The 11,956-nt window shown below is 36.5% G+C and overlaps 1 protein-coding gene across 1 annotated transcript; it reads left to right on the top strand.

The window, feature by feature from the left end:
- The first annotated feature begins 2 nt into the window (after positions 1-2).
- BRIX1 (biogenesis of ribosomes BRX1) lies at positions 3-8,919 on the top strand. The gene is made up of 10 exons (XM_045787224.2): positions 3-311; positions 2,874-2,985; positions 4,433-4,476; positions 6,015-6,085; positions 6,362-6,411; positions 6,517-6,590; positions 6,754-6,804; positions 6,940-7,041; positions 8,090-8,218; positions 8,442-8,919. Exons 1-10 carry the CDS (start codon positions 153-155, stop codon positions 8,709-8,711), a joined length of 1,062 nt encoding a protein of 353 aa, XP_045643180.1. The 5' UTR covers positions 3-152; the 3' UTR covers positions 8,712-8,919.
- The last annotated feature ends 3,037 nt before the right edge of the window (positions 8,920-11,956 follow it).

Genomic DNA, 11,956 nt, shown 5'->3' with positions numbered 1-11,956 from the left:
CCTAGAGAGCCGCACTTGCGCCTCCTGAAACCGGAAAAAGGTACCATCGAGCCGGGGGACTGCAGAGCCGAGCGCGCGGTACCATAGAGATCGGAAAGGGGCGCGAGCCGCAGAGCCGGAAGGAAAGCCGAGAGTGAAGGCGGTCAGGCAAAATGGCGGCGACCAAGAGGAAGCGGCGTGGAGGGTTCGCGGTTCAGGCGAAAAAACCAAAAAGGAACGAAAAAGATGCCAAGCAGCCAGCTAAGCTGCGCGACATGGCAGAAGAGGCGGAGGAAGAAGAGAAAGACCGTATCCCAGGGCCCGTTTGCAAGGTAGAGAGGGCTCACGTCCCGGTTACACCTGCGGCTCTACACGCCTTCCCTGGGACTGCCTCCCTGATGAGACCATTGCTGATTTCGGAGTTGCGGATCTGTTACCGGAGCTCGGTCTCAGCTTTCCTCCCGGTCAGAAGGCCACCGCGCTTACGGCTAGCTCTCCTGCACGTGGCCGTCTCCGGGAGGCGGCGGCTGAGGAGGCGGGCGGGCTTCGGAACACTCACACGGTTCACAGGGAAGCAACCTTTGGGGTACTCAGTCCCAGTGTTGTGTCTTCTAATTACTCCATCCCACCCCCCTTGGGGTGGTATTACTTTTCCTTAAAGTTTTTTTCTTGCTATTGAGTATGTATGTTCCAGTGGTTACTATTCCGCCCTAGTCAGCTGCTGTCAGTCAGGGATCCTGAAGCTTGTTAGGCGGTCCTTTAAAAAGCTGCTGCCTTTGGGATAATGACTTTGACATGTCTGATCAGGTTTTTAACTCTTAAGGGATGATGAAAGCTGGACTAAATAGAACAAACTTCTCTTGTATTCAAACTTGTTCATATATATGTCAGGTACTGTACGAAGTTAGGTTTCCTCTGGTTTTGGGATTGCTAAACTAGAACGTGACCTTCTTTCTGAAGTGTTGGGGGAGTTTAGAAGGAAACTTAAGAACTCATGTAAGTTCATGGTTTGTATTCAAAAGAAGGTGAACACAAGAAGTTGGGAACTTCCATTCCTTAAGCTAGATTAAATACTGTGGAGACAAAGATGGTCTTTGATTTATTTCTGTTTTGATTCTATTTCTACTTTTCTGGCCCTTAGCTTAGTACTCTAGCAGGTAGTAGGTGATTAATGACCGTCTATGGTGGAAAGCACTAGGAAAGGAGTTAGCTCCCAGGGATAATATGAGAAAATTCAGTGGCAGTGCAGAAGATAGAGGTTACTTTCACCTTAGGACTGTCAGGTAAGGGATCATGAAGGATTTAGCCTTTGAGCTGGATCTCAAAGTAAGGGCACAATTTCAGTATTCAATATTCAAAAATGAGAGGGAACAATACAAGGGCAAAGAAGAAAAAATGATCAAAGGCATTGATGTGGAGGAAAAATGCTGAAAATCCAAAAAATAGAGCCAGATTAGTTAAAAGGGTTGATTTAGGACAATAGTGAGGTAAAAATAGAAATGTATTTTAAAATTCAGTGTTCAAGCTATGTCCTGTTGGGAGTTTCTTTGGAAAATCCTGAGAGATTAAGGATGTGGTTAAAACAGTGCTTTAAAAAGACTAAGCTGGTGCTAGTCTGCCAAACCTATTGGAGAAACCCCTGTCTGGGAAGGCTAGCCATTTAGGAAATTTAAGATGATAAGGATCTGAATTCGGGCACTGTGAATGGGAAGGGTTTAAGAGTTGTTTTGAAAGAGAAATTGACGGCATGTAATAGTGCTTATGATATAGGAGAATAAGGCAAATAGATGATTCAAAGCCTGAGGGATGGAAATGATGGTTGCATCATTAGAAAAATAAACAGGAAACTTAGTATGTTTAAGGTTTAGTATTCTGGAGTTGAACTTGAGGTATTAAGTCAAATACTTGGATTATTAGGAGTGGAGAAAGTTCCTTACCTTTCTATAGATTTGCTAATTGAAGCTATGGAATGATTATGAGAACTCCATCCTGGAGAGAACAGAAACCAAAAGAGAGCTAGGAAAGACTTTTTCCAGTCAGGTGGAGGAATTGGAGAGATGGAAGAAGAAAAACCAAAAATGAAGGAAGTCAAGGAAAGCATTTCTGGGAGGCAGCTGTGGTCATGAATACCACTGAGAGATTTGTCAGGATTGTTTGGCCTGCTACCTGGAAGCTTTTTATGAATTACTGTTGCGTCTCTACTTACCTTACATACAAGGAGTTAACTTTTCCATTGGCTGTGTTATTTTATTACAACCAAGGACTATCTTTAGCTTGCTTTTTTAGTTAGGGGATCTAAATTTTGTCTATTAAGATAAAATGGGGACTTTTTAAGTTCCTTTTTTGCATCATCACATGATGCCATGATGCTTTATCATTTCTATCCTATATGACAGATACATTGTGGTTATCTATCATATAGAATAGAAATGGCAAAGCATCTGAATAAGGGTTTCATGTTGTTCTTGCCTTCATGTCCTTATTGATTTGCTTGCTTGTTGACTATCTTCCCACATAAGAACAGTGCCTGACTCCTGATAGGAACCTAGTAAATATTAAATTAATATTAAAGTTTTCTTGTGAAAGGAATATTGAGTGAGGAGTTTGTTCTGAATTCAGGGGTGGAAAGATTCTATGTATAGTGAAACATCTCAGTTCCCTGAATTACACACATGGGAGAGAGGCAGAATTAAGGATGTAGTCTTGATACATTAGAGGATGATGGCGTATTTAAGAACTAGATACTTTTAAAACTATCTTTAAAAAACAAATGGTAAAAAACTAAGGATATACTGTATGGTGACTAACATAACATAATAAAAAATTATTACAAAAAACAAGCACGGTAGGTTCAGTATGAGATTTGAAATTCTTAACATTTTCTTTTTCTGTAGGGCAAGTGGAAAAATAAGGAACGGATTCTCATCTTTTCTTCTAGAGGAATAAATTTCAGAACAAGACATTTAATGCAAGACTTGAGAATGTTGATGCCTCATTCTAAAGCAGGTGCCTTTATATCATACACTTTAAAAGTCTTATTTATAAATTTGTCTGTATATTCTCACTTTAAGTTGTTGTTTAACCTTGTCATTTGTTCAGCCTTATCAGGTAAAGAACTCTGCTGTTGCCTCAGAACAGTGACAAGATTTTTCCAGTTAATATTTTGTTAGAAATTCTTTACAAAATTCATTAAACATTCCCTTCACTTTCTTAGATATCCTACTATTATCAAAACATTTCTTGAAGGTCCAGGAATGCCTTCATTGTAATGCTTTCAGAGGTCATGAGCTGGTTTGTCCTTCTAAATAACTGAGGAATGCTGTATATTGCTGTCTGCATTTTTTTTTTAAGTTGGCTCCATGCCCAGTGTGGAACCCAACACAGGGCTTGAATTCACAGTCCCGAGATCAAGACCTGAGCAGAGATCAAGAATCAGATACTTAGGGGTGCCTGGGTAGCTCAGCCGTTAAGTGTCTGCCTTCGGCTCTGGTCATGATCCTAGGATCCTGGGATCGAGCCCTGCATTGGGCTCTCTGTTCAGCCGGAAGCCTGCTTCTCCCTCCCACATTCCCCTTGCTTGTGTTTCCTCTCTCGCTGTCTCTTTGTCAAATAAATAAATAAAATCTTTAAAAAAAAAAAAAAAAAGAATCAGATGCTTAACCACTGAGCCACTCAGGCGCCCCACTGTCTGCATTAAAACAAAACAAAACCTGTTCTTATTAAAAAGTTAGAGTGGGATTTGAAGCACCTTTGAGTTGGGGCTTAGCCTACTTCTAAATGCCAAAATACTCTTTTTAGCAATGGTGTATCTTGCAGGTAAGTGAAGTTTTAAGTTTACAACTGTGGCGGTACCATCATACAGCTGTTTTTGTGCCTGTGTTGGGAGGAGCTTTTGGCTTTAATTCTAGGTAATAACTTTGTTCCTTAGACCACTGTTTCTCAAACTGGGGTCTGCTGTTAATATCTTTATATCTCTGAAGCTAGTAAGAGATTTAATTTCTATTGGGTTGTTTTTTTTTCCTCTGTGATAATCTGAAACAGTTTTTTTTTTCACTCCATTTCCTTGGCAACTATGATTCAAAAATCGAAGATTTCTTTGGTAACAATTTTAGCTCCTTCAGTGAATGTTCCTAAACTGCAATCCTAGAACATAGATCAGTGTGTGAGAATGTTTCCATACTTGAAAGGGACTTATAGAATATGTAAAGTTGACGAGAAACACTGCTTAAATCATAGTTTATGATTCTCGAGGACTATTTTCTAATCAGTCATTTTTACAAAAAATGAACAAGATTTTTAAAGAGGTCATATGTTTTTAGGTCTAATAATTTTGAAAATTAATAAAATCTCTTTTAAACTGAAGATTGTAAAAACACTTAAAATGCATTTCTAGAAAGCGTGTGTGCTTTGTTTGAAGTAGCTTTGAAATCTTTTACTTTTTTTCTTTTTATAGATACAAAAATGGATCGTAAAGACAAGTTATTTGTCATTAATGAGGTGAGTTTAGATAATAATTCAAGTATTCTAGGAACACTATTTAGGAATAAAATATTTTGGAACACTAAAGATAGTTCATTTAAACAATAAGTCAGTTATTCAATGACTTTTAAATTGTTTTGTATAAGATAACTCAAATTTTCTTAACTCTTCAATAATCTACCTTATAAATTTTTATATACTGTCTATATCTCACAGTTATTTCTTGATCATTCTTATATTTGTCTTAATCTCACCAAACATACTGAAATTTCTGAGAGACAAGGATTATAGCTCTTTTTTTCTCATTATGTACAATACAGTGCTAAATTTATAATGAGTACTTATTTAAAAAACTATCAACATATACAATATAAGTAAAAAGTCTGTTAAATATTTTTAAAACCACATATTTTAGAAAGCATTTTGCCAGTATTAAAGGTGATAACACGTGGTATTTGCTCTTAAGATACTACAAATTAGCAATAGGTTAATTTTCAAAGTATTGTTGAAGGTATTAAACTTATATTTTCAAGCCAATTTTTTAAAAATTTAGAGGAATTGTGTTTCAAGATAATTTTCTTTTGCTATTAGAAAGGCTTCTTTTATTCATTTAGCATGGATTTTTGAACCTCTGTTCTAAATGGCCTTATTCTTATGCATGGAAACTGTTTAACAGAACGACACTGTCATCCAATGGGGCTTATGTTCTAATGGGGCTTCAGTCCATGAACAAGTGTAATTTCAATTGAAGATAGGTGAAAAAACAGGGTTTGCATTTCCAGCAACTGAGGCTTGAATAGAAAACAACCAGCTTAGTGTTGTTGAGTGTTGTTCTAAGACCAATAAGAAACAAGCATTGGACCTAAGAGTTTTTTTTAAGTTGTTAGGTTTAAAGTCTCAAGTAGTTGAGAGTTGATGAGTATTATATTAGTTTATAGTAATATAAACCTTCAAGATATTGCAGTTTAATTCAGCTTGAAATACGTTTTCTTTTTTTTTTTTTTTATGATTTTTTTTATTATATTATGTTAGTCACCATACAGTACATCCCCGGTTTCCGATGAAATACGTTTTCTATACTTCTGCCTTTCACTAGTCCCTTAGTGATTTCACAGAATGGAAATCACAGAAATGGTAGTACAGATGAGGAAGAAAAATCTTAAATTTCTTGAGCTTAAAATCAAAGCGCTAAAGAGTTTAAAATAAAAATAACCATTATAATGGATGTAGTTGGTTCTTGAAGGACTGTATTTTCCTAAGATTGATGAGGCTCGAGTGCTTTATCCTGCGGGTATCTTTTTTTTTACTCTTTGTAGGTTATACGTGAAAGTATGGTGGGAAGATAGAGGTTCCCATTAGCAAGAGAGGCCAGAGTATCTAGTTTATCTTAGGATACCTAAGGGGGTCTTTAAATGTTTCTTTTTGTGAATTTACCTAGACTTAGACCTTTGTAGCCTATTAACCTGCTTAAGTATTTTTGGAGGAATCTAGCTATTAATTGCTTTGGTTCTCATTTTTATTATCTACTTCATTTTTCTGTACTTTGTTCTGTTTAGGTTTGTGAAATGAAAAACTGCAATAAATGTATCTATTTTGAAGCTAAGAAAAAACAGGATCTCTATATGTGGTAAGAGAATGTATTAAGCAAGATTTAGGTGAAACTGTTCTTGTAAATGGACTTATTATTTACATCTCTTAGGTTATAGACTCCTTTCAGTCTTTTATGTAAAAAGACTGGGCCAGGGGATGAAGCAAACTCATTGATTTCACAAAAGTTGAAACCTTTAAAGAAAATTAAATATGTGGATGTTACAAATACAGTTTGGTATCTTTTAAACTGTGAGGTAGTAAGAATTTACTACATTCTAAATTATAATTAGTTGAAAAAATTCATATTTTTCAGGTTTTCAAATTCACCTCATGGGCCATCTGCTAAATTCCTCGTTCAAAACAGTAAGTTGACTCAGTTTAAGATTTTTTTATGACAAAATTGAAAATGCTCTTTTGGGATAATTGTGCCAAAGTTATAACTATTTTTGTTGTTACATTTTTTTCTAGTCCATACCCTAGCTGAACTAAAGATGACTGGAAACTGTTTGAAAGGTTCTCGGCCCCTTTTGTCTTTTGACCCTGTAAGTTTCTCATTTAGTGTATAAGGTCTCGTTTTCTTACTCTGCATGGTTGTTTTTTAGTGGATATGGTTGTATAATTCAATTTAGTTAAAATTTCAAAAAAACCACAACTTTAAACAAAACACTGCTGTTGTCAAATAATATGTTCATTCTATTTTTATAGGCTTTTGATGAATTACCACATTATGCTTTGTTAAAAGAACTCTTAATTCAGGTAAATATCTTTTCTAGAAAATATTTCTAGTAATATAAATGAGTGTTTCTTTTGGACTTTTTGTTAATTTAGCTATCTAAAACATACATGATATGCGGTAGAATAAGAAATTAACTTTTTTTTTTTTTTAACCAGATCTTTAGTACACCACGATATCATCCCAAAAGCCAACCATTTGTGGACCATGTTTTTACTTTCACCATTTTGGATAATAGGATATGGTTTCGGAACTTTCAGGTTAGCTTTAATTAATTTTTAATTTGAAATGAAGTGGGATATATAGTATATGGCATTTGTAGAAAATAATAAGTCCTTTTGTTTTAAATAGCTTTTTGCCCCCACAGACTTATAGCAGTTAACTACTGTCTCATACTTTGCCTACTTCTCTCCTTTTTTCCATGGCTATCAGTTGGTGTGGAGTAAGGGTTTGCCAACAAGCAACTATATATTCAGTGAGATAGAAGTTTCTCTCTAAAGAGGTTGGAATCTGGGGCTGGAGGTTGTTAAGACTTAGACATGATCCCTATAGAATGCATTCAGTGAGAATGGTGAGATGAGTCATACAGTGACTCGTTTAGGAGGAGGGGTGTTTCTGGAAATCTCGAAGGAGGAGTTTGGCAGGATAAGAAGTTAGAAAGATAGAGAGGTGGAAAGAAAAGCATGTGAAGTAACCAGGGCTCTTTTCTGCATGTGTTGTTATGTTGACTACCTTGCAGTGTTAGTTAAACACAACCCCTTAACCTCTGAGGGCAGACATACCTGAACCAACAATGTTGTGTTAGTTCTCTAATTTAGAAGTTGCCTCTTAATTCCACAATCAGGAGCCATTCAAAAATAAATTTGGCCGTGTATCCTTTTATATACCTTTTAATCTAATTTGAATTAGATGTAGAAATACAGTTTAGGGGTTGACTTAAATTTCAAAAGGGTTCTCCACAGGGTGCTTTAATACATTTTGTTACAGTGGTAGCAGTTTTAAAAATTCATTTAACCACAGTTTTTCAAGAACACATGCACTGTGAGAAGCAAGATAAGGACCAAATTGAAATTGCTCAATTTTAAAAGAACACTCTGAAAAAAAGTTAATATTTTCCGGTGACAATTACCTAGAACTAGTATTATAGTTCAGAAAATACTGAGAATTTGGCACTTGCCAAGTTTCACTTCCACCTTAATTTAATTTGTTCTCACTTCTTTTAGGCATATATGTAATGAGGTTATAGCCAGTGTAACTTTGAGGAATAGTATATCCAAACCAAAATGAAATGTTCCCTTTTTATTAAAGATCATAGAAGAAGATGCTGCTCTTGTAGAAATAGGACCTCGCTTTGTCTTAAATCTCATAAAGATTTTCCAGGGAAGTTTTGGAGGACCAACTTTGTATGAAAATCCTCACTACCAGTCACCAAACATGGTAAGTACGCTATTTTTGTTGTGCAGTGGTCCTGCGATGCCCAGAACTCTTTGGCTAAAATGATTCTGTCAAGCGATTTCTGTTAACTTGGAAACTAAATTTGTTTTTTTGCCACATACAGTCTTGCAAATTACTACTTTTTTTAATGACAAGAGTGAAGGGAAATCCATACAATATGTAGTATGTTTTTATGTTGAAACATCTGATACTTTTTTGTTTTTAGCATCGGCGTATCATAAGATCCATCACAGCTGCAAAATACAGAGAGAAACAACAAGTGAAGGATGCACAGAAAATGAAAAAGAAAGAACCAAAGACTGTTCTTCCACATGATCCCACTGCAGATGTTTTTGTTATACCAGCTGAGGAGAAGCCGATAGAAATACAGTGGGTAAAACCAGAGCCGAAAGTCGATTTGAAAGCAAGAAAGAAAAGGATTTACAAAAGGCAAAGAAAAATGAAACAGAAGATGAACAGTGGGAATGCAAAATGAATCAGTGGATAACTAATTTTTCAGTAATTTTGTATTTATTTTGTATTCAATGTGTAAATACTTTTTATTATCCAGGACTACTTTATATCTCATTAGTGTGGCATTTAAGACAAAGAAAAATCAAATTAAAATTTATGGCTTCAGTGGTGTGTATGTCTTTCTAAATATCACCAGAACTCATCAGTTAATTTCTGTTTTTTTTTTTTTTTTCAAAGCTTGTTTGGTATTACTAAAAATTTAGCACACTTCAGGTTTAAGCCTGCTTTCTTGGATTAAAATTTTGGGTTTAGCGACACTGAAATTCAAACAGATTTACTGGGTCATTCATTATTAGTTGTAAAACAATGAATTAGGCACTTTGAGAGCATAGTTTCAGATGGTAAAGTGCATATAGACTGGTAGGAAAAAAAAAAGTCTTACTGAGGTTGGAGTCCCCGCGTCACCAATGAATGAGACCTTGGAAAAGCCAATCCCTGATCTTGTTTTCTCACCTCAAGAAAGAGTACAATGAAAATAATTAGGTTTTGAGAATCAAATGAGTTAAAACATGTGTTGAAAGTATTCTGCAGTCTACAAATTTAATTTAGAAGCAGTGGGTATAAATTATTTAATAGTAAAAGAAATGAAAATGGAACAGTGGGTAGAGGGCCCTGGAACATTTGAGTGTCTCCTCTGATAAAAACACTGTTTGAGGTGGAGAGCCACAGGGCTTACCCTCGTGGAGGTCAGTGAGTAGGAGGGAAGGACAAGACTCCGGGTGCTAGTGGCCATGGACAGGTAGCTGGCTGCTGAAGACAGAGACATACATATGCACATATACACGTAACATAGGATTGGATCATGCATGTGGTGTTTTGTGACCCACTTATTTTTATTTCATATTAATCACTTCCCCATGTCTTTATTATACAACATGGCTAATGAGCGCGTGGTATTGTCCACTCCATGCCATAGCTGTACAATCTGTCCCTTATTGTGGGAAATTATAGTATTTCAGTTATGGGTGCTTATGGCAAACATTTCTTGACAAATTATTTTGTTCCACCCTTGTTTCCTGTAAGTGGAGCTCAAAAGATGTGAACACTAAGAAATTTTGATCATTCCCCTAAATAATTGTACTTCACCAGAGGTCAGTGTTCATTTATTTACTTGTAGCTTTGACAACAGCGAAATAATTTTTGTCAATTTGGTAGGTTAAAAAAAGAATACCCTTTTTTGGGTAGGTATTGGTTTTTCTTTTGTGACTAATCTTGATTTTGCACGGTAGTTATCTTTTATTAATTTGTAAGAGCTCTTTCTATGGCAGGGTTATTCCAGACATCTTTCCTAGTTCCTCACTTGTATTTTAATTATGTTCTTTATTTAAATATGTAGGAAGAACAATCAATTTTCCATTATATTTCATTTTTTCTTAATTTTCTTCAAACAAAGGCCTTGAATGTACAATTAGGCCACTTTATTTTGAAATAGTCTAAATTAGACTACTTATCTTGAACTCTACATTAAGCAGATAATTCAGTTTAGAGGTTCACTTTAAATACTTGCGTGTAGCTAATGAAGGCCAGTTCTGGTTAAGTGTGGGGGGAGAAAAAGCTTATTTATTTAAGCAACTGAATATAGCCTGGGATGAAAAGAAGCTGTATTCAGGATTTGTATTTAAACACCCACATCCCAAGAAGTTAATTATAGGTTATAAAATAAACTGGCTCAATAAGTTGTTTGAAGACCCAAACTTTTAACATTTTCTGAGGTGTGTGTTCTGGAGTTTTAGTGGAATTTCTTCAACAATTCCGATTATCAGTTTCTACATATTTTCCTGTCTCAAATTACTTCCCTTTCATGATCATTTATGTGGGTACCTCATTTGAATGAGAATTTCTCTTCTTTCAAGTTCATGTTCATTTAGAAGTCAACTTGTTAAATAAAGATAATCCTTTAAACTGAAATTTGTATCTAGTGTAATTGTCTTTATATTTCTGTACAATGTTACAGGCAGAAACAGTTCCCTCTTCTCTCAGGAGGAAAAAGGCAAGTGACTCACAGGTTGTAAGCAAAACCAGATGGAGGAGGAGGACGGAAAAAGTTCTCTTGTTACTTTTTGTCCCCCTACCCCTAGTCACATTCTCAAATGGGGAAAGTTACCATTTTCACCTGTATTCAAACTTCTCAATCCCTACCCATTGCCAATTTACAAACTAAGGTGGTATAGTATCTTCCTTCTTTGAAAAAGAGGTGTATGAATTTCGAGTATGAGTTGGTTGAACAGTGGTGTGTGCAGAAACTTGATGAGGTTTAAGATTGGTTGGTTTTGATTGTGCAACGGGCAGGATTATTAGGGAAGCAAGGGACCATCTCATACAATAGACGTTAGCAAGAGCCAACCCTTCTCTTTACACATGGTTGACAAAATCTACACCTAACAACATATGTAAACATTCCACATTACAGTGAAATATACTGGTGTATATATGAAACCAATATATTTTAATGACAATTAGGATACTATTTTGACACGTTATCAAATTGTTTGGAACAGTTGTAGGGATCTTCCATCCTGTAATAACAGTGTATGAGATCAACAAAAACTGGTTAAATACTATCCCTTAACTGCATTCTTAATCTAGGAAATGTAGGATTAGAAGCCAGAAAATTAGGATTAAAGAATGGTGGATGAATGGGTCAGCACAATTTTATCCATGTTGGTGGTAAAACATTTGGTATGTTATTTAAAATGTGTTGATGCTCTCTCAAATTCTTCCAGTTAAGGCATCATATTTACTGTTATTTCACTGCATATTGGTCAGGACGAGCAGTATTAAAGATCTCGGTAAGTGGCAACTGGAGAGAATTGAAGAGTTAAATCCTGTATTTGGTTCACCTGAATCCTGCCATTGATCAGCTGGGGAGGCCTGAGCAAGCCACTCGAAGACTTTGAGCCCAAGTTGCCTCATCTGGAAAAACGGGGCTCCACTGAGAAATCGTTTTCAGAAAACAAGATGCTTTCCAAAATCTTCTCCCATCAGGCTCCTATCAGCCCTCAGGTGGTCTGCCCAGTTGGTGCTCCTTACACAGACCGCCTACTGTGCCCCTCACAATGACGCCCACCGTGGCCCCGCCTCCCACCTGTCGGGGCCCCGCCTTCATCCCGCCGCGGCCCCGCCTTCATCCCGCCGCGGCCTCGCCTCCCACCCTCCGAGGCCCCGCCTCCCTCTCGCGCAGCTTTTCCGGGAACCGAGCCCTCCCCC

The sequence above is a fragment of the Ursus americanus genome, chromosome 15 (assembly GCF_024610735.1).
Source record: "Ursus americanus isolate L20-20 chromosome 15, mUrsAme1.1.p, whole genome shotgun sequence".
Classification (NCBI taxonomy): Eukaryota; Metazoa; Chordata; class Mammalia; order Carnivora; family Ursidae; genus Ursus; species Ursus americanus.
This window is presented reverse-complemented; position numbering and strand designations above follow the sequence as displayed.

Bases quoted from the DNA above. Each gene is read 5' to 3' on its own strand.
- BRIX1 (XM_045787224.2), top strand. From the start codon at position 153: ATGGCGGCGACCAAGAGGAAGCGGCGTGGAGGGTTCGCGGTTCAGGCG. The intron at 312-2,873 runs GTAGAGAGGGCT...CTTTTTCTGTAG, and splicing joins TCCCAGGGCCCGTTTGCAAG to GGCAAGTGGAAAAATAAGGA. The intron at 6,412-6,516 runs GTAAGTTGACTC...ATTTTTTTCTAG, and splicing joins TAAATTCCTCGTTCAAAACA to TCCATACCCTAGCTGAACTA.